General features: G+C 38.3%; 1 protein-coding gene across 1 annotated transcript in view; it reads right to left on the bottom strand.

The window, feature by feature from the left end:
• Window positions 1–21640, bottom strand: part of Fam171b (family with sequence similarity 171 member B) — a 57128-nt gene extending 35488 nt beyond the window's left edge. The window contains exon 1 of the mRNA XM_090354449.1: window positions 21345–21640. Within this exon, the coding sequence (XP_090210575.1) occupies window positions 21345–21573 (229 nt within the window). The 5' untranslated portion in view covers window positions 21574–21640. The remainder of the gene's footprint in view (window positions 1–21344) is intronic.

The following is a 21640-nucleotide window of genomic DNA, read 5'->3' as shown; positions in this document are numbered from 1 at the left end:
AAGTAATACACCTTCTATCTAGCGAATATAATGTAATCCTTCAATCAAGTACAATAAAAATGATAATCTAAAAAAGTAAATAAATACAAAAAATATGAGGCATTAATCTAAGATCAAGATTTACATTTTTTGTACAACTACTTCAGACAAACTAAAAAATTGGAAATACCAAAAACAGACCAATCATAGAACCTTATGCCTGTAATCATCAACTACTCTGGCTCTAGGCCAGATAGCAAAATAAAGTTAGGCATGATGGTTCCTGCCATCTAAGTAGGAAGCACAGACTAGAGGATCACAGTCCTAGAGCCACCCTGCTCATTGCTGGTACTCTACCAGTGGGACCATGACTCCAGTTCACTTTTCCCTAGTTAGTTGAAAATAGAGTCATGCAGACTTTTATGTTTGGGCTGCCTTCAGATTTTGAACCTCAGATATCAGCCTCCCGAGTAACTAATATTTCAGGCTACATCACTGGTGTCCCATAAGGATTTTTGCTGTTATTGTTTGTTTTTACTGGTCCTGGGGCTTGAACTCAGGACCTAGGCACTATCCCTGAGATTATTTATTTTTTATATACAAGGCTAGCAGCACCCTACCACTTGAGCCACAGCACCACTTCGAGTTTTTTCTGAGTAATTAATTGGAGATAAGGCTCTCACAGACTTTTCTCCCTCAGCTGTCTGTGAACTGCAACTCTCAGCATCCTAAATAGCTAGGATGACAGGTGTGACCCATAGGTGCCCAGCCCCTAAGGCTTTTCTGTTTTTACTTTTATTATCAAGGTGATACACAGAAGTGTGAGTTTCATATATAAGGTAATGAGTACAGTTCAAACAAAATAAAACAGAAGGGAGAGAATGCATGACTGCAGGTTACGAGTACATGTTCAGCCATAAAGAACAAAACCAATTATGTCATTTGTAAAAAAATGTATGGAACTGGAAATCATCTTATTAATCAAAACGATGCTAGTTCAGAAAAACAAGTCTCACATGTTTTCTCTCATATGCAGAACCTAAATCTTGAAAACAAAGAGGGACATTCACATAAAAGGAAACCATGTGTGGAGAAAACAGTGGGAGTGAGAGGAAGAAAAGACTGAGGGGTTGGTGTGAATATGTGCAAAGTAAATTGTAACCACAATATGAAAATGTATTCATGAAACCCATCTTTTTAAAATGGTAACCAAAAAGAAAAAAAAATATATGAGGACTGAGAGAGCATATCTGGGTAGGTTTCATGGGGGAAAAAAAGTCCCCAAAAAAACAAAATTAAAATAAAGAGGGGGGAGAAGGAAGATGGCGCCGAGACAATAGGGACGCTGCCTAGCTCTCTCTCACAAAAAGAGAGAACCAGGGAGTCCCAAGAGCCAACTACCTTAAGAAATCCACAACAACAAACTCAAAAAGCAATGGAGAAGGATTCAAACCGGAAAAGAAATCCAGATAAAGCTCACATCCAACTTTCTCAAAGAATACGGAACGCAAGGACCCCCTCCCCCACCTCTCTCCGTCGGCTCCAAGCAGCGAAAAGCAGCGGCCGGTGGAGGGCACCAGGCCGGGAGCCCAACTGCTGCAGAAACCAGCACACAACCCAGCCAGCGAACGGCCAGTATAACCCTCATCCCCAAACCAGACAGAGATTCATCAAAGAAAGAGAACTATAGACCTATTTCTTTGATGAACATCGATGCAAAACTTCTCAACAAAATACTGGCCAACCGTCTACAACAACTCATCAAAAAAATTATACACTATGATCAAACTGGATTCATCACAGGGAGGCAAAGCTGGTTCAACATACGCAAATCAATTAACAAATTCAACACATCAACAGGACCAAGGACAAAAATCACATGATTATCTCAATAGACGCGGAAAAGGCATTTGACAAGATCCAACACCCCTTTATGTTAAAAGCTCTGGAGAAAATAGGAATCCATGGAACATTCCTCAATGTAATAAAGGCTGTGTATGAGAAACCCACAGCTAGTATTACACTTAATGGTGAAAATCTAAAGCCATTCCCTCTAAAATCAGGAACGAGACAGGGATGCCCACTCTCTCCACTCCTCTTTAACATAGTACTAGAATTCCTAGCCAGTGCAATAAGGCAAGAAGCAAGCATAAAGGGGATCCAAGTAGGGAAAGAGGAAATAAAACTATCCCTCTTTGCAGATGACATGATTCTGTATTTAAAGAATCCTACAGACTCTACTCCCAAGCTCCTTGAGCTGATTCAAAACTTTGGAAGAGTAGCAGGCTATAAAATCAACCCTCAAAAATCAACTGCCTTCCTTTAAGCCAACAGTGAGAGGAACGAGGCAATAATCAGGAAAGGAACTCCTTTCACAATAGCCTCAAAGAAAATAAAGTACCTAGCAATTAGCTTAACTAAGAATGTAAAGGACCTTTTTAATGAAAACTTTAAAACCCTAAAAAAGGAAATTAAAGCAGAACTAAGGAAATGGAAAAACCTCCCATGCTCCTGGATTGGAAGAATCAACATTGTGAAAATGACAATCTTGCCAAGGGCTATCTACAAATTCAATGCAATACCCATCAATATCCCAATGTCATTCTTTAAAGAAATAGAAGAGGCAATTCAAAATTTCATATGGAATAATAAAAGACCCCGTATAGCAAAAACACTTCTTAGCAGAAAGAACAGCGCTGGAGGAATTTCAATTCCAAACTTTAGACTCTATTACAGAGCTATAATTCTTAAAACAGCTTGGTACTGGCACAAAAACAGGCCTGAAGACCAATGGAACAGAACTGAGGACCCAGATATTAAACCACAGACCTATGGCCACCTAATCTTTGACAAGGGAGCCAAAAAAATAGAATGGAAGAAAGACAGCCTCTTCAACAAGTGGTGCTGGCAGAACTGGTAGCACCTGCACAAAACTAAAGTTGGATCCTTCTTTGTCACCCTGCACTAGAATTAACTTCAAATGGATCAAAGACCTGGAGGTAAAAGCTGACACACTGAAAACTTTACAGGAAGGAATAGGAGATAAACTAGGCCTCCTTGGCACAGGTCGAAACTTTCTTAATAAGGACCAAGAATCACAACAAATCAGAGAAAGGCTGGATAAGTGGGACTGCATTAAACTGCAGAGCTTTTGTATGGCAAAGGACATAGCTAGTAAACTAACTACAGAGTGGGAGAAGATCTTCACCAACCAAACAACGGACAAAGGCCTCATATCTAAACTATATCAACAACTCAAAAAATTGAATCACTCCAAAACCAATCTCCAAAGTAACAACCATCCCATTAAAAAATGGGCCAAAGACTTAAAGAGTCTTATCTGAAGAAGAAACAAAAATGGCCTATAGACACATGAAGAAATGCTCAACATCTCTGGTCATAAAAGAAATGCAAATCAAAACAACTCTAAGATTCCACCTCACTCCAGTTAGAATGGCCAGGATCAGGAAAACGAATAATAACAGATGCTGGAGGGGATGTGGCCAGGAGGGATCACTACTACACTGTTGGTGGGAGTGCAAACTCGTTCAACCACTATGGAAAGCAGTGTGGCAGTGCCTCAAAAGGCTAAACATAGAGCTCCCCTATGACCCAGCAATTCCACTACTTGGCATTTACCCAACCATCCAGAAACAAGGGCATAATAAATGCACTAGCACAACAATGTTCATTGCAGCACTATTCACCATAGCAAAGATATGGAACCAACCTAGATGTCCCTCAGTTGATGAGTGGATCAACAAGTTGTGGTATTTGTACACAATGGAATTCTATGCTGCTGTCAGAAAGAATGACATCGCCCCATTTGTTAGGAAATGGAAAGACTTAGAAAAAATCATATTAAGTGAAGTAAGCCAGACTCAAAAGAACTTAGGCTCAATGGTTTCCCTCATTCGTCATAATCAGTAGAAACCTTGGGCTCTACTAGCAGAGACTGCAATAGAGCAAAATCTTGATACATAAGGCCATATAGTATGAAGCTAATTGAAAGGACCTCTAGGATATTGAAACAATAGACATATAATGAATGATTGTTGTCCTTAATGTACTATGTTATCTCTCATCTCCTTTGCTGTCCCTTGGTTATCTCATATTGCTATAGTATCTCACTTTGTTATCTGATATATTGAATTTATTTGTATTTGGTTATTTGAAATTTGATAGGGAAGGGAGGAAAATCAAGACGGTGGGGGTGTTAGGGGGGGAGGGTAATGGGTACCAAGACATGTGAAAGGGTATCAATGTATGTGAATTAATGCACCTTCTATCTGGCAAATATCATGTAACCCTTTTACTAATTACAATAAAAAATTTAAAAAAATAAAATAAAATAAAGAGGGGCAGGGAGAGGGGAAGAGCACAAGTATAATAGAAAGTTTGAATATAATAGGATAGGGAAGGGGGAAAACAAGAAGAGGGGTGGGGGTAGGGGAGGGAAATGGGGACCAAGACATGAGAAAGAGTATCAATGTTTGTGAAGTAATGCACCTCCTATATGGTTAATATAATGTAACCCTTCTATTAATTACAATTAAAAAATTTGGAAAAAAAGAACAAAAAAAGAAAGGGTGAACATAAAGTGTTTGACACATGTATGACTATATCACAACAAAAGTCTTTATTTAAAACAATATATACTAATTTTAAAAAGATAGATAAAAACTTAGTTTTTATTTCCTACCAGAAGTTCTACAAGCAAGTCTTTATGTGGTTCTGTACTTTGGTGCTCACAAACCAGACCAATTAAGCAGTAAACTGTTTGGAATAATTGAAGTTTTGTCTTTCCCACGCTCCTCTTTTACCAAATGCTCACAGAGTGTTTTACATCTTCCCTTATTCATGTGTATGATCTCTCCATCTGAATATTAAGTATCTTCAGAGCAAACAATCTGGTCAAACTCCCTTAAAAGTCCCAGATTCTGTACATAGTAAACGCTTGCCTGAATTTGCTGAGTCTTGTACTATGCACCCACTTCTCAGGCTATTTGAATAATCTTCTATTTTATTAGTTCAATATATCATATTTGATTTTTATTTATTGAACATTACAAACTTGAAGAAATTACACTTCTAAAGTAAGTTTTTCTTATTACCAAAACTGAGAGAAAAATATGAAACTGAGTTACAGAGTTCAAATCTTTTATTGAGACCATCAAATTAGACAAAGCTACCTCATTAGTTTTCACCATTCTAGTCATGAAACAAATGCTGATCCATCAACTAAATAATTCAGAACAGTGTTACTGTACCAGATACCATGGTGGCTCACGCCTATTAATTCTAGCTCCTCAGGAGATTGAGATCCAGAGAACCATAGTTTAAGGCCAGCCCAGGCATAAGTTTCTAAGACTAAAACCAAATAGCAAAAAAATCAGGCAACTACAACTCTAGTTTTAGAGTGCCATGCAAGCAAGAAAACCAAGAGAATACAAAGATCATGAGTTCAAACCACCAAAACACAAAACCACTACTAGGAATCTAACCTATATCCAGGATAGACACAACTTTTTGCTGACTGCAGCTTCTCAAAGTGTAATAGGTTCAACACAGCTAACTTATCTCATTTCAATTCTATTCAAAAATAGACTAAAATTGTCACTTAAGTGACACTGTCATTTATTTCTATCCCCTCTACATGCACACTTTCTAAACCTTCATCTACTTATTACACTGATACAGATTCAACTTGTATCACAGCCATCATAGTTCATGACTTGCTTCTTAGTTATGGATATAAAGTCAACCAGCAAGTCATTTCTGAATACTTTTCTCTTAATGTATAATTTCTTATTTTAGTGAAAACTCCCTAAATTGTTGTTTTACTTATGAATAGTGTTAACCTTTGAAATTTTGTGATGATTTAGGTGCTCCTGCCGTGCCAATCTGAGAATTCTGTCAGACTGAAATTTCACAGAACAAGTTTCTAGACCTAATCAATACATTAATCAATCAGCTGCCTCCATTAGGATTTTAATGCCCTTCCCTGTTGTGGAGCAGTGACAAATACAATACTAGAGAGAAACATGATTTATTACTCCTTCAAGGTTAAGTCTTCAAAAGATGATCTCATCTGTTTTGCAGCAGAATTCCTCCACCAATCCCCACCCCAGCCCCACCTCTTGCCAGTCCAGGGGCTTGAACTTGAGGCCTGAGCTCTGTCCTTGAGCCTCTCTTTGCTGAAGGCCAGCACTCTACAACTTGAGCCACAGTGCCACTTCCAGCTTTTTTCTGTGTATGTGGTACCGAGAAATCAAACCCAGGGTTTCATGCATGCTAAGCAAGCACTCTCCACTAAGCCACTTACCAGACCCAGAATTCCTCTTTCAACAGAATGTTCCAGGCCACAGCTTCTTAGTAGATACATGACACTGCCCAAAACAAGGCCAAGACTAGCAAACAGAAGGGAGATTGGTCAAACATTTCTCTTTTTTTCAGAAAGAAATTCATTACCTTTTCAATAAAAAGCTTTCCAGAAGGCCAGAGCCAACAAGTATTGGTTTATTTGTATGCTATGAACATTCCAGTTCAAGTTAAAGCTTTCTGCACAGAAAAAAAAAGTAATAATGGGGCCGGGAGTTTGGCCTAGTGGTTAAAGTGCTTGCCTAGCATGCATGAAGACCCGGGTTCGATTCCTTGGTACCACATACATAGAAAAAAAGCCGGAAGTGGTGCTGAGGCTCAAGTGGTAGAGCTCTAGCCTTGAGAAAGTCCAAGGACAGTGCTCAGGCCCTGAGCTCCAGCCCAGGACTGGCAAAAAAAAAAAAGTAATAAAACTATACTTGGATTCTGCCTTTCCAGAGCCAATTTATCTTTTCAGTGAAACAAAAGGAATCCACATAAGTAATAATGGGGAGAAAACCCTGAAGCTCACAAATGAATGCCTTACCAATTTTTGGCTTCCCAGTATATTTTCTTTGTTAGCTTATATTAGGTTATGTTTCCAAGACAATACTCTAGGTTGTTTTGAAAGAATAACAGAAATTTTGCTCTACAATGCTATAATACTTCTTATTACAGAAACATGCATGTATTTCTAGAATCAATTTTCAGGAAGCACAATAACATTGTAAAACCAAATCATTCTCATTTGTGAATCAGTTCTAGATCAAGTATGTTTCCTTTTCACTCTACTTATTCTACCCTTACTCTCTAATATGATATCACTGAATAAAAGTCAATAAAGCAATGATTTGAAGTCAGAAAGGGAAGGGAGGTAAACAAGATGAGGGGCAGGGGTGAGTGGAGGGAAATGGGGACCAAGACATGAGAAAAGCTATCAATGTATGTGAGGTAATGTACTTCTATCTGATAAATATAATGTAACCCTTCTATTAATTACAATAAAAATATATGAAAAAACATGACAGGGGGTGTCAGTGTGTGAGAAGTGAAGTACCCTTTGTCTGGTAAATGTAACTGTGATCCCTCTATACATTACAATATATATATATATATTTAAAAAGTCAAAAAAGCATACTTCTGAAATACTTTATATTATGGAAAACCATCCTTCATGGAAGTAGTAATATTTTAATAAGTATCTCCTGAGGTCTAGGTTCATTGTCTCTAGTGCAACAATTCTGTGAAGTATGCATTATCTCCAACTCAATAGAGTTGACAGCATTTGTTCAAGAGTATACCTACAAAGGGTCAGAACAGACTTAACTCTGGATGTCTTAACAGGGGGACATGCATGTTCTGGCAATCAAACAACATGACCCTAGCTCAAGCCCTCTGCTAGTTTCATGAGCCACAGAAGCCCAGAGGAACACAAGATCTGACTCTGCCTAGGGTTTTGTTTCAAACCCCCTGCCTCCCTTCAGAAGTTCAGTCCAGGGCCTCTTTCCAGGGCAGGCTTGCTGCCCTTTAAAGACTCAAGTTCACCTTCCTGCCCAACCTTACAACCTATTTAGCTGGCCATCTAGAGTTATAAACTTGCCAAAAAATATTTTGATAGCTTTTCTCATTTGTTCACACATTTTAAGGCAAAAAGAACTAATTAGTTAAATGTACGCATTTGCAATGTAGATTTCAAAATGTGTTTTTAGAATTCACAGGTCTTTGGGCAGTACTTAGAGGAGAAATTAAAAAATAAAATTCCTGTTTGGCAGACAGAATCCTAAGGCCATCTAAATGAGACTGTGAAGTCAGAGAAAGTGAAAGGTGAGAAGGAGACAGGAATGAGAAAGTATGGGGTTGTCATCACGGACCAAAAGTAACAAAGTGCTAATAAGCAACAACAAACACAGATATAAATGGGAAGAAACAAAAATATAGAGCAGAAAGGGAAAATCACCCAAAGTCCAGAACTCTAAGTAGAAGAAGTAGACTTGGGTACATTTATATTATGATGGATTAACAGTGTTCATTCTCAAAGTATCTTTCAGGATGATTCAGTTTGACCTCTTTTGATTCATTATAACACCATCATTATGAGACAAAAATCTATTAATATAAAATAAAATTTATAGTCCATATTGTGCTTCTAGTACTATGAGATACATGAAGATGTAAGAGAAAACGAAAATACATCATTTCCCAGCCAGCTAGGGGAAGAAAAGTCCATGAGACTCTATCTCAGTGGAAGAAACTAGGAAGCCTAAAGTAGACAGACTGAGGGTCAAGGAAAGAAGCAAGACCTATCTCAAAAATAACCAGTAAGAAATGGCTCTGGAGGTTTGGCTCAGCAATAATATTCTTGCCTAGCAAGCACAAGGTATGGAATTCAAAAACCCTAACACCACCAAAAATGAAAAGGAGAAGAAATTATATTTTATGGAAAAGAAAGTCATGTTCCTGGCAACTGCATACAATCTAATGATGACTGGAATTAGAGGGAAGAAAATATGGAGAGCTCTAAAAGATGTGTAGTCCTCCAAACAGACTGCATGAAACATAGGAAAGTGACTGTTAAACTAGCAGGAACAGAAACAAAAAGCACTGACTGGATGCTTACAAGAGTGGAAGTGGATAGATAGAAAGAGTAGAAACCGAAGTTAAGAATAAGACAGTCCTGCCAGATGCCAGTGGCTCACAGCTATGAATCCTTGCTACTCTGCAGGCTGAGATTGGAGGATGGTCATTAGAAACCAACCCAGGCAGAAAAAAATCCAAGAGACTCTTATCTCTGGTTAACTACCCAAAACTCTCAGAAGTGGACCAGTGGTTCAATTGGTACAGCACCAGCTTTGGACAATGAAGCTCAGGGACAGTCTATGCTCGGAGTTCAAGCCCCAGGACTGGTGAAAAATATATAAGTTAACGAATAAAAAAAGACACTGTATCACAAAATAGATACATAAAGTATTTCATCCATATAGTTTTCTTTCTCAGTGATTATATGTATAATCTCCCCCTTAGTCTTGCCTAAAAAGACAAATACACATGTTCCCTGGGAAAACTGGACTGGAGCCTGAGGGAAAACACCCACAATCCACCCAGATGTTTCCATGTTAAGCCAACTGTTTCATGTCTCAGGTTCCCCCAGTCTGGGAGCTTTGAAAAAGAAACACACACACACACACACACACACACACACACACACACACACGCACGCATGCACGCACGCACGCACACAGAGATATTTAAATATAGAAACTCTGTATATTGATGGTACTTTAAGTGGTTAAAAAGCAAACTCTGATTGTATCCATCCATATAAACAGCTTAAAGTAAACATGATAACACTTGCCATGTCACTGGAAATTTCCAGTTAAGTAAATCTCTAGAATAATGTGAAAAAAAAAGAGAAACCATGAATACATGAAATTTCAGACATTTATTTCTTCTTATGAACTTTATCAGTTAACAAAAACCCAGGTAAGTTTAATGAAGGGGAAAGCACACACCAAATTGTGTTCCTTGGGAATGAGCAGGGCGTGGTCACAGGCAGCACAGAAAGGAAAGTGAGGGAAGTTTCAGGAGACACTAACACACAGAATCTGTGCTCTGTATAAAAGATGGTCTGACACATTAAACAAACAGTAGAATTTGTTGCTTTAAGCCAAAGCTTCTGACTGTACGTTATCGTAAAGGCAACAAGTTGCAACTGCTGGCTCACAACAGACATGAAGCCACTTCTAAAAATGAGAATTATGATTGGTTTCTGAATTCAACCCCTTATAAAAGATAAGAAAATAATAAATAAAATAATGTCGTAAAAGGAAAGAATGAAACTTGTTATGGATGTTAAAGAAAGATGAAAGCGAATGGGATTATACTTACACCAGAAAAAAAATAGTTCTAAATCAGAATGTAAGGTAGATGGACACTAGATTGATAAATGATAGATAATATAGATGACAGATTTTTATTGCAATCTTGCACTGAGGACGGAGCTTATTAGTGCAGTGATTGCCTACTGTGTGTAGAACCCCTTTTATTCTTAGTGTTGCCAAAAAGAAAAAAGAACGAAAGAAAAGAAATTACTTATTCTTCCTTCTCATAGAATGTTGGTGAGTTGTTCTGTATGGCTTTTTTTCTTGCAATATTGAGGATTGAATTCAAGGGCTCATTCATGTTACCAAATGCTCTCTCACTGAGCTATGTATCTAGTCTCTACACAGTTTTGAAACTCATTTTAAATGTTATTTTTCCCAGGAAACTGAGGTTAATTATTATTCTCCCAATTTATATTTCCACTGTATGCCATTACATCCTCTTTGTCACTTTACTAACATTCTTACTGAATACTCTGTGCAATTAGTGACAATGTACATATGTTCAGTATCCTACCAACTATACAGTACATTAGACAGAATGTTTTTGAATTTAGTTTAAAAAGAAAACAACTTAAGGCTGGGGATGTAGCTCAGAGGAAGAATGCTTTTCTGCCATGAGTAAGGCTTTGGGCTTAACCCCGGCATTACAAAAATAATTTTTTTTTTTTGGTATTGAGTTTTCTTTTTTTTTTTAACTCTTTTTTTATTTATTTATTTATTTATTATTGTAATTAGTAAAAGGGTTACATGATATTTGCCAGATAGAAGGTGCATTAATTCACATACATTGATACCCTTTCACATGTCTTGGTACCCGTATCCCTCCCCCCCCCACACCCCCTACCCATCTTGGTTTTCCCCCATTCCCTATCAAATTTCAAATATCCAAATACAAATAAATTCAATATATCAGATAACAAAGTGAGATACTATACCAATATGAGATAACCAAAGGACAGCAAAGGAGATGAGAGACAACATAGTACATTAAGGACAACAATCATTCATTATATGGCTTTTGTTTCACTATCCTGGAGGTCCTTTCAATTAGCTTCACATTATATGTCCTTATGTATCAAGATTTTGCTCTATTGCAAATCTCTGCTAGTAGAGCCCAAGGTTTCTACTGATTATGACGAATGAGGGAAACCATTGAGCCTAAGTTTCTTTGAGTCTGGCTTACTTCACTTAATATGATTTTTTCTAAGTCTTTCCATTTCCTAACAAATGGGGCGATGTCATTCTTTCTGACAGCAGCAGCACTATTCACCATAGCAAAGATATGGAACCAACCTAGATGTCCCTCAGTTGATGAGTGGATCAACAAGTTGTGGTATTTGTATACAAAAATAAATTTACTTTAAAAAATTTAAAGTAACTGAGTAAAGTTGTTCACCATAAAAATCTTGTGTGTTTTAAATTACTCTGTGTGTGAAGCAGCACATGATATAAAAAAAAACTTGACTAAATACCAGCTTCTCTTCCTGTAAAGGTGTCCCTCTTTATCTAAAACCTGTAGGTTACAGTTTTCCTATAAAATTTTCATGCATACACTTTTGTGAGAATCCAATTAAATGTTGGAGAAGATATCTGGTAATTGTGTATCTAGAACAGGCATTTATTTCTCCTTGAAATAAATATATGCATATATGGATATATCCCCAACAAAGTATTATTGTACCTGGCCTAACCTGGCTTCCAGTATAGAGAAAAATGCAAAGATATTGATATGGAAAAGCATCTAGCCACAGATTACAGATCTCAGGCAAATAGAAGGTGCTATGACAAAGGAATCTAGCTCAGATTGGAATGCAAAGAAGCAAAAATGAAAGAAATGGCATTTAAACTTGTATCTGAAATTTGAATGCAATTATTGAGATAATTGGGGAATATACATCCCAGGAAGGATGGATTTGAGAAGAGTTACAAGCAGCGAAACAACCAGTAGAAAAGGCCCCATTTGTACAAAACTTGTCAGAGGGCATCTATCATGGTGAAGTAAGAAGCTGGGGCTTCATCTGTAGTAGAAAATTTGCAAAGCTCATGTCAAGGCTTTTGGCTTAGTTTCCATTAATGGGAAGCCTGAATCGATTCACATTTTAAAATAATGACTGTAAGAAGGGATGAGTATGGAGGGGCAATTCCCATGGCTCCTGTGAGAAGGATGCAGGTTAAATCATTGAAAATTGGCAGAAAGAGCCCAGGCAATGTGCCAACTCCAACTACAGTGAAAGACTCACCTGAGCTGGAACAGAGGCAAGGAGACAGGTACCAAGTCCCTCATGAGCACTACATAGGAGGAAGACTCCTAGGTTGATTAGAGTATTGGAGGGAGGTAGAGCAGGTGGCAAAGAACACAACCCACAACTTCCTTCACTGCTCAATGAAGCACTTTACTGGATTTCAGTACCCTACAGGAAGAAAACACTTATTCTATGTGGTGTGAAGTCAAGGGTCCAGTTGTAGAAATGGTCAAATGGAGATGTCTAGGGAATCTGACATGTAGAAGGTATTTAAAGCAATTGGAATAGATGAGGTCACTTCATGAGAGGAAAACTGAGAAGAAAGTCAGAGGATGTTCAATAAAATTGAAAAAATTCCTTCTTTTATGTTTTAAAATATAAAGGCATTTTAATGACCCCACCTACATTATAATGACAAACATCTATGTTCATAATACTAATTTTCAATTTAGTATAGATATTAATAAATTTTTCAAGAGATTGAACAGTGTACTGTGCTACTGATGAGGGAATACTGATAGGGAAGGAATGGGAGTAATTAAGTCAACATATTTTCATCTGCCTTTGTTGAACCTATATTTAGATTATGGAATGCACCTAATTACAGAATTATATTATATGAACTATATAGTACATTATAATACTATATATACTAAATTGTATATATACTATATAGTCTGCATACTATATGCTATGTAGGTACTATATATGCTATATAATATATACAAACTACATTTACTATATATACAATATAATGCTATATATACATACTATACAGAGTACAGTATATAATATTATATATATATCTAGTTTGATGAATATATCTACCTATTAATCTTTAAACAAGTCTTAACACAAAGGGAATACAAAGGCCACATTAGGCTTTGGATTTGTCATGAGCACCTATATCATTTTTACCTTCATCTCTGTGACATATTCTGTTCCCCAATAGTATTGCTGTCTTACTCTTAGCACATTTCTCTTTGAAATCTTGCAAAGCACTGAAATACAAATTTCCCCATTTGAATTTTCAAATGGAAAGAAATTTCTGCAAGATAGACACAATACTCAAAACAAAGAAGTCCTCCCTTCTGTTCTTCATTCTTCATAGCACCTAACTCCTCCAACATACCCAGTTATTACTGAAACCAGAAGGGGTGTGAATTGAAAAAGCAAGAGAACTATGGGCTTTGCATAATTTAATGATAACATTAATCCCAAAGCCAGGAACAGTGTTGGTGATGAAAATAACAAGTTAAATTACAGACTTAAATCACTGTAAGGTAAAATTACTATTTTTGACTCATAAGTTGTTAAAAAGCCAAAGTTTAATAGTCATTTTAGTGAGTGGTAAAACGCCTGGATTTTCTGAATGCCATCTTTGGGAACTACTAATGACCAGATTAAGCCTCACCTGCTAAAACTCCCTAAGGTTTGTAATCAGCTGTCACAGAATAAGATGACTGGCAAAGTCATCTGAGTCTATACTAAAATTATTAGCTGAATCTCAGTGACCCTGCCCATCAGTGGAATTGTCAAATATCAAAGTCAAAATGGAGAGATTCTAGGCTGTCAAAGGGACCAATTTATTATATGATGAAACATGGATAGGAAATGATTCACTCATGTGATTTATCAAAAGATATTAGAGAGTATAAATCACTGTACAAACAGAATGGAAAATCTAAAACCTGAAAGAAATTAACAGGGCCCCACATCCTAATCAATCACAGTATCTCAGCTTCAGGCTGGTGATATGCTAGCACATTTACTGATTTTTACCTATCACCTCTGTACCTCCACACGAAATCACATGGTTTAAGGAAACACAAAAGTATTGCATCTTAAATGTCATTTGAGTGTGTTCTCTTCTTATTGGGTCTTCTTAGAAAGGTTTGCTTAACCATATCATGTTTTCTTGACATTTAGAAATTTGAGAGTCCTTTGGAAAACTTCATAGACACTGAACACTAGATAGGAGCAGATTCCATCGAGGTCAGAGCTCCCCTAATCACTCCACAACCCCCAACACGCTTTCATTGGTTTGCTAGTACTTATACCTTATAAGTCACATGGGACAGTGAATATCTTATACATCAGGAGAGAAAAAGATTTACTGCTTGTGAGTACTTCCTTTTTGCAAGCTCTGTTGACTTACCCCATGCCTTTCATACAAGTCACAACATGCTTTGCTACCTCTCCCTTCTCTAGAGCCTTCAACAGCGTCTCTCCTACATCTTTACTTCCTATGCTTTATTGAGTCACAGCACTATATTACCCTATAGAAACAATGATAAAATATACACTCTTGATTCTTTCCAAAGCTTATCAAACATAATAATTAACATTACAGATTATGAAAATGTTTACTCTGTAATACCGGCTAAGAAAAAAATTATCAAAATAGCCATAATAGTTCTCAGACTTCCTAACTACCCGGTGATACCACAATTTCTTTAATGGACATGCTGCATCCTACATCATGTAATTTTCAAATGCCACCAAAGCAAAGCACTTAATGGTAGATTATTGCTACCTCATTCTAGTTCCAAGAGATGGTAATTCTGACAAGGGTTATTAGAAAGCATAGAATTTACTTTAATCTGAACATTTTCCAACATTATTCTGTATTTCATAATTTAGACATTGCTTTATCTTAACCATTAGAGCGTAAATATAAACATTGCTACAAAAATATTTTCTCACATATAATTACAATGAGAGTTACATCTTGGTCGATATAAATAAACACTGGAAGGAAGAAGGGAGGGAGGGAGGGAGGAAGAAAGAAAGAAAGAGGAAGGAAGGAAAGAAGGAAGGAAGGAAGGAAGGAAGGAAGGAAGAAATGGGTTAAGAGAGGGAGAGAGGGAAGGAGGGAGGGTGGAAGGGAGGGAGAGAAAGAAAGAAAGAAAGAAAGAAAGAAAGAAAGAAAGAAAGAAAGAAAGAAGTAGGAAGAGAGAGAAAGAGGGAAGGAGAGAGAGGAGGGAGGCAGGAAGGGAAGAAGGAAGTATTTACTTTAGGAAAAAGAAAGTTTCTTTTATGTGTGGGTGTGTTGGGGGGTAAGTCCTAGTGTTTTGAATTCAGGGCCTGGGCACTGTCCCTGAGCTTATTTGCTCAAGGCTAGCCCTCTACATCTTGACCTATGGCTTCACTTCTGGCTGTGTGTGTGTGTGTGTGTGTGTGTGTGTGTGTGTGTGTATGTGTGTGTGTATAACTAGAGACTCTCACAGACTTTCCTGCCCAGGCTAACTTTGAACCTTGGTCCTCAAATCTCAGTCTCCTGAGTAACTAGGATCACAAACATGAACAATGGTGCCACATTTGGTATTTGTTTTTATTTTTTATTATAAAGGTACTGAAAATATCAGACAAATGAAAATTAAGAAACATTACATTAAGACAATTAATTAAATGACTACACTGAAGCTAACCTAGTCAGACAGAACTTTGAAAAGGAATCAAGTTCAATATTTATATTTGGTGGGTGGGAGAAAGAGTTTGACTTCAGAAAAATATTTAATGAAATCTCCATTCAGTCAAATTGAGAACACTGTAAAACCACCACTAAAACAAACTGACTCAAATTCAACACAATGGCATGTGTTTTTCAGCCTGCAATCAACACCAAGAAATATCCCCCTTTGGTTATTAAAATCCTGGAAAGAAATTATAATTACCCATCTGGGATTATGTCCTTTAAAGCATGAGTAAATGGAAATAGAACAGTCCTTCTAATCCTTCTTTCCCTATTGATTTTTAAATTCCTTAAACACAAAAATAACATAGGCTTTTGTGGCTGTAAGATTTAAATAGGGACTAAGCTAAAGTTATAACAACATATTAGACAGTCAAAATTTGATATGACTTGAGTTTAAGTTCTTAATAGAAATAAAGAGAAAAGGAGGAAGAAGAGTGAAGAGAATAAATGGGAAAAGGAAAGGATAGGAGGGGAAGAGAGAAAAGGGTAGGGAAAGAAAGTGAAGAGGGGTGAGAAGAAGAAGGAAGGGGAGGATGAAAGAGGGTATTAGATGGGAGATAAGGAGAAAGGGAGAGAAAGCAAAGGAGGAGTAAAGAGGGAAGGACACTAGCTATGGTAGCTACTTTTTTATATATATCAAAATATCATGCTATATATCTTAAATATAGTATAGTAGTTTTACAAAAATAATTTTAAATTGACTAAGAAAAAGAGTAATGCCTGTAATCCCAACTATTAGCGAAGCTGAGATTTGAAGATTGAGGTTCAAAGCCAGAATGGGAAGGAAATCTGAGAGACTCTTGTCTCCAATAAAAAAAAGCAAGAAGTGGGGGCCAGGAGTTTGGCCTAGTGGTAGAGTGCTTGCCTAGCATGTACAAAGACCTGGGTTTGATTCCTTGGTACCACAGGCATAGAATATAAAATAATAATAATATTATTAATAGTAGGAGGAAGAGGACAATGGGGGGACTCTCATTATTTTTAATTTAACATAGTAAATCGCTGTTACACAGAACTGTGGGACAAGGGGTTAACTTCAAAAACAAACCATTTGGCTTAATAATTCCAATCATAGGCATGCATGCAAGAGTCCATATAGAAACAGGCATAAGCACATAGCAGCCTCATTCACTGAATACAACTAAAACAGCTACAATAACAGGAAAAAGAAACTATACTCAGCTAAGTGCTACTTTGGAATGTTACTTAAGAGTAAAAAATACAGTAAATTATCAAATGTGCTAGAATATAAATAAATAAATGGAAATTATTCTAAGCTAAAGAAGCTGGACACGAACAAGCAAATGATATATGATCTCATTTGTTTCAAGTTCTAGAAAATGTGAAATAAATCTATAACAAAAACAATGAGAAGAGAGGATGGCACTAGGCAAGAGGCAGGTATTCCCTGGAAAGAAGACAAGAAGGAGCTTGATAGGGGTATGCAAATACTTTATATCTTGATAGAAGTGATGGTTACATGGGTATATCTATATGTCAAAATTATATATACATGATCTATATAGGTAGCTTTACCCCCTTCCCCCCAAAAAAGAAAGGAAATGTCATGTGGCTGAAACTGTTGGGGCGGCGTTGTAGGTGATACAATACTGGCAGAATCTAGATCACTGTAAAAGCTGGGTGATCAAAATTGTCATAGTATTCTATTTTCTATTCATTGATATTACAAAATAAGGATATATATATAAGATATATTTGAAATATACAATCAAAAATGTTTATGGCATAAATATATACTTCTCAAAACTGCATGCAAAAGGCATCCCCTGGGCCTATGCTTCACATGGAGAATTTTAGATGCAGATCATTATTTTCTGTAGTTCCCCCAACTCCAGCCTCACTCCAGCATGCCTCCCATCTAGTGGGTAATTTGAGAGCAGAAGATACAGTTGTCAAATATAATTCTCAACTACCACCAGCCCCCAAATGAATTCTTCCCCAGTCTCTCAGATATTTATTTCTAGCAAAACTGCTACAGATGGAGAAATCAGAGATGCTGCATATGCTGTAAAAATACAACTAAATTGACAGATCCCATACTTAGCCTTTTTTCTCTGAAGATTCTGTTTTTGTTAATGGGTCTGTTTTTCCAATCTTGTTTTTTTAATATCATATTCAAGATTTTTTAATTCAATTTTTAGAATAATAAATCCTGGGAGCACTAATCAAGCTGGTTGGTATGTTTCTCTACTGCTGACACACAAGCTCAGTCACATACCAGTCATATCAATGAGTGTATCTTATTTTCTTCAAATTTGCCGAAAGAGCTGGAAAAAAGTTCCAGTTTTCACTTGCCATGTCCAATGAACAAGAACAATGACTGAGAAATAAAGATCATACATAGGCTCAAGCATGGCTATTTAACGGTATTAATACATGAATATCCTAGGTCATAAGAGTATTATAAATCGCTTATGTAAAGCATCTTCTACACAGAACCTAACAATTCAAGTATCAGCGTCCATTTGGTTTTCCAGTGACAGCTTAGGGTAAACATTGATATGAGCTAAAATTAAAGATCCAAAATTACTGCATATTTAAAATCTTTTCACATAATATTTTTATACATCCTCTGATAGACCTCAAGTTAAGAATTTCATATTGGGTGAAAAGAAAAACAAGCAGAAATCAAGCACTCCTTGATATTGTCCATCCATTCATTCATTTGCTCATCCAACTAACAGCTAAGTCAGTGCTAAAGTTCTTCACTGAACATCACAGTGTCCCTGCTCTTGTGGAGCTTATCTTCTAACACAAAGGGACAGGTCTCCATGAAAAGATGAGAACAGTGAGGGGCACAGACAGTCAGGCCAGGAAAAGGGGTGAACTGGTACAGATAACTATGTAATATGTCACAAGTGTGGCAACCCAATAAAAATAACATTCCACAACTTCAGGCAGAAAAAAGTTACAAGTACATAGGTCTGGCATGTGTATTTGTTCCAAAATTAAAGAAATATGAAGCTGGTGTGGCTATAGGAGAGGGAGGGTAGAGTTAAGAGGTAGTGAAGAGAGAGAGTACCAAGGACCGTGACCTCTCTCAGCCATTTTCAGGATCTGAGGAGTTACTGAGACAAAGGGAAAGCCACTGGAGGACTATCAGCAGAAATGATCCTACATGGTATTTTTGAAAAGATTACTAGCTAGCCAAGCACCACCTGTAATCCTAGCTACTCAAGAGGCTGAGGTCTGAGGATCACAACTTGAAGCCAGAGGTAGAAAAGTTCCTTCGAGACTCTTTTCTCCAGTTTAACACTCACAAACCAGTTGTGGCACTGTGGCTCAAGTGGTAGGGCACTAGCCTTGAACATAAATGGGCTCAGGGACAGTGTCCAGGCCCTGAGTTCAGGTCCCACAATTGACAAAAAAAAAAAAAGATGTGTAAGGAGGACAGGCAGTTTGGGGAAGAAAGTTTCAAACAAGACCTACTTCAGGATATGATCAGATCATAATGTTTCAAAAGAATATTGTCATGGCATTTGTTTCATTCTTTGACATGTTAATCCAATAAGTCAAATTGTAGTCAGCTGAAGTATTCTGTTGTTTTAAGCACTGGATTTGGGATTAAGAGTATTATGTTTTTATTATTATCTTTCAATAGTTGTCCAAATGGGGTTTCCATACAACATAACAACTCATGAATAGAATGCATCTTGAGCAATATCACTCTTTTCATCTTCCTCCTCTATCTCTCCTGATGAAGTTTTTGAAGAAGCAACAGTCATGTTACTTTTCAGGATTTGGAGTCGTTCTTTCATCTAGGTTAATGTAATAAGACAAAGACTGCCAATTGGCTGGACAGCCACCTTTTAAAAATATGCCTTACAGATACCAGAAAGCAAATATTTTCATTCAAATTGTGGATACAAAGGTCTCATTATACTGTAGTTCTTCATCATCATCAAAACATAGGCATGCCATTATAGTCAAAACCCATCCCCCTAAAACTGAAAAGGAATACATCTCAAACCATAAAATCAGTCAGCACTCTCCCAGAAGCCTGTTTCCTAGGTAATTGATGAACTCCCTCTTGTAATGAAGACACAAAATCACTCTTATCTCCAAGATCCTTAGGTTTACCGGTTCTACCAGCAACCTCACTCACATCATGTTGTCATCTTTTCCAGGTAGGGCAACCTATACACAATGCCTGCCTTTCAGAACTTTTCAGCATTCTTCACTGCTATTAATCGGTTTAAGAGGGTGTCGGAAACACATGCTTTCCCCCACACACTTTGGTGATTCCATTGCAAGCTCAAAGCACTCAGATAAATTAAATCATCTGGCCGTGTACTGAATTACAGCTGGCATGCCTGCTCTTGGAGGATGAGCAAACAATACAGAATAATATGTTCCCTCCACTTCACATCCCCATTTTCAGCACCAGTGTAAAGTGCTAGACAATATTTTAAAACAGAAATGTTATTTTTACTCCCCCCCAAAAAACAATTTTTTTGTTGTTGTTTTCTAACACCTAAGCCCACATTTCAGAACACTGATGTTTTGTTTTGCAGACAGCTTCAATGGCCCAGAAAGAAACAGGGATGGGGGCTGGGCATGGCTATTTAGATGGATAACCCAGCTCGTAGCTTACCAGTGGAGCTTTAATTAGGGGAGGAGTAGAGCAGGAACTAGGGGACTGCTAACACCATATTTCTTCATCCCCGCAGAATGTGAGAAGTTCTGCTAACAAGCCAGGAGATACCCTCTCTAGGGGTCGGCTTACTGCTGTATCAATCTCCCTCCTGCCTCTCCCTCCTGTTCCCCGGTTTCTTCTCCTCCTTTGCATCATTTACAAACTCTACTTGCATTTTGTTCTCTTTTCATCTTCTTGTGTTGGGTATTTTTGTTTGTAATAAGGAGAGAGAAATAATACGACACACCAAGCTTTCTTTCTCCAAGTCTAAATTGAAATACAGCAGGCAGAAAGATGTGGTGGAAGGGTGTGGGGGTGTCAATGGCGAGGTTGCTGGGTATCCAGGGGGATTTGAGAGCTGCGCGCTCGCGGCTGTGTGTGTGTGTGTGTGTGTGTGTGTGTGTGTGTGTGTGTGTGTGTGTGTGTGTGTAGCTATTCCCAGGAGAGGAAAATCCAGCAAGAAGAGGGGGTGGGAGGAGAACAGGATTAATACAGGCAGGCAGTCACGAACCCCGACCCCGGCCCCGACCCCTCCGGACAGCGCGGGTTTTCGTCACCCCGGAAACCAGGGACGGCCGGTGGTGTCCCCGCAGAATTGGGGGGGGGGGGCGCATCGGGAAGGAAGGGAGGGAGGGAGGGAAGGGAAGGAAGGGAGGATGGAGGGAGGAATAAAGGTGGACTGAGAGGCGATCTGGCCAGAGAGCTTGCTGGTGATGGAAAGGCAGCCCCAGGCCGCGGGGACCTACCTGGAACGGTCACCGTCGAGGATGCTACCGGCCCCTCCGGCCTCTCCTCCTCAGCCTCCTCCCTCTGCCTCTGCTGTTGTTGCTGCTGCTGCTGCTGCTGGATGAGGCTGAGATCGGAGCGACCGAGCTCGGCTCGGGCGGCCGCGGGGACCAGCCGCGCCTTTAGGAGCACGGCCGCCGCCAGGCCGAGGAGCAGGGTGCAAGGAACGCGCCGGCAGAGCCTCGCCATGGCCGAGAGCCAGAGGGCCGCGGCGGCATATTGCGGGGCTCCGGACGGCGGTGGGCGCCAGGGCTGC

Source organism: Megascapheus bottae, chromosome 21 (genome assembly GCF_031878675.1).
Source record: "Megascapheus bottae isolate mThoBot1 chromosome 21, mThoBot2.hap1, whole genome shotgun sequence".
Classification (NCBI taxonomy): domain Eukaryota; kingdom Metazoa; phylum Chordata; class Mammalia; order Rodentia; family Geomyidae; genus Megascapheus; species Megascapheus bottae.
This window is presented reverse-complemented; position numbering and strand designations above follow the sequence as displayed.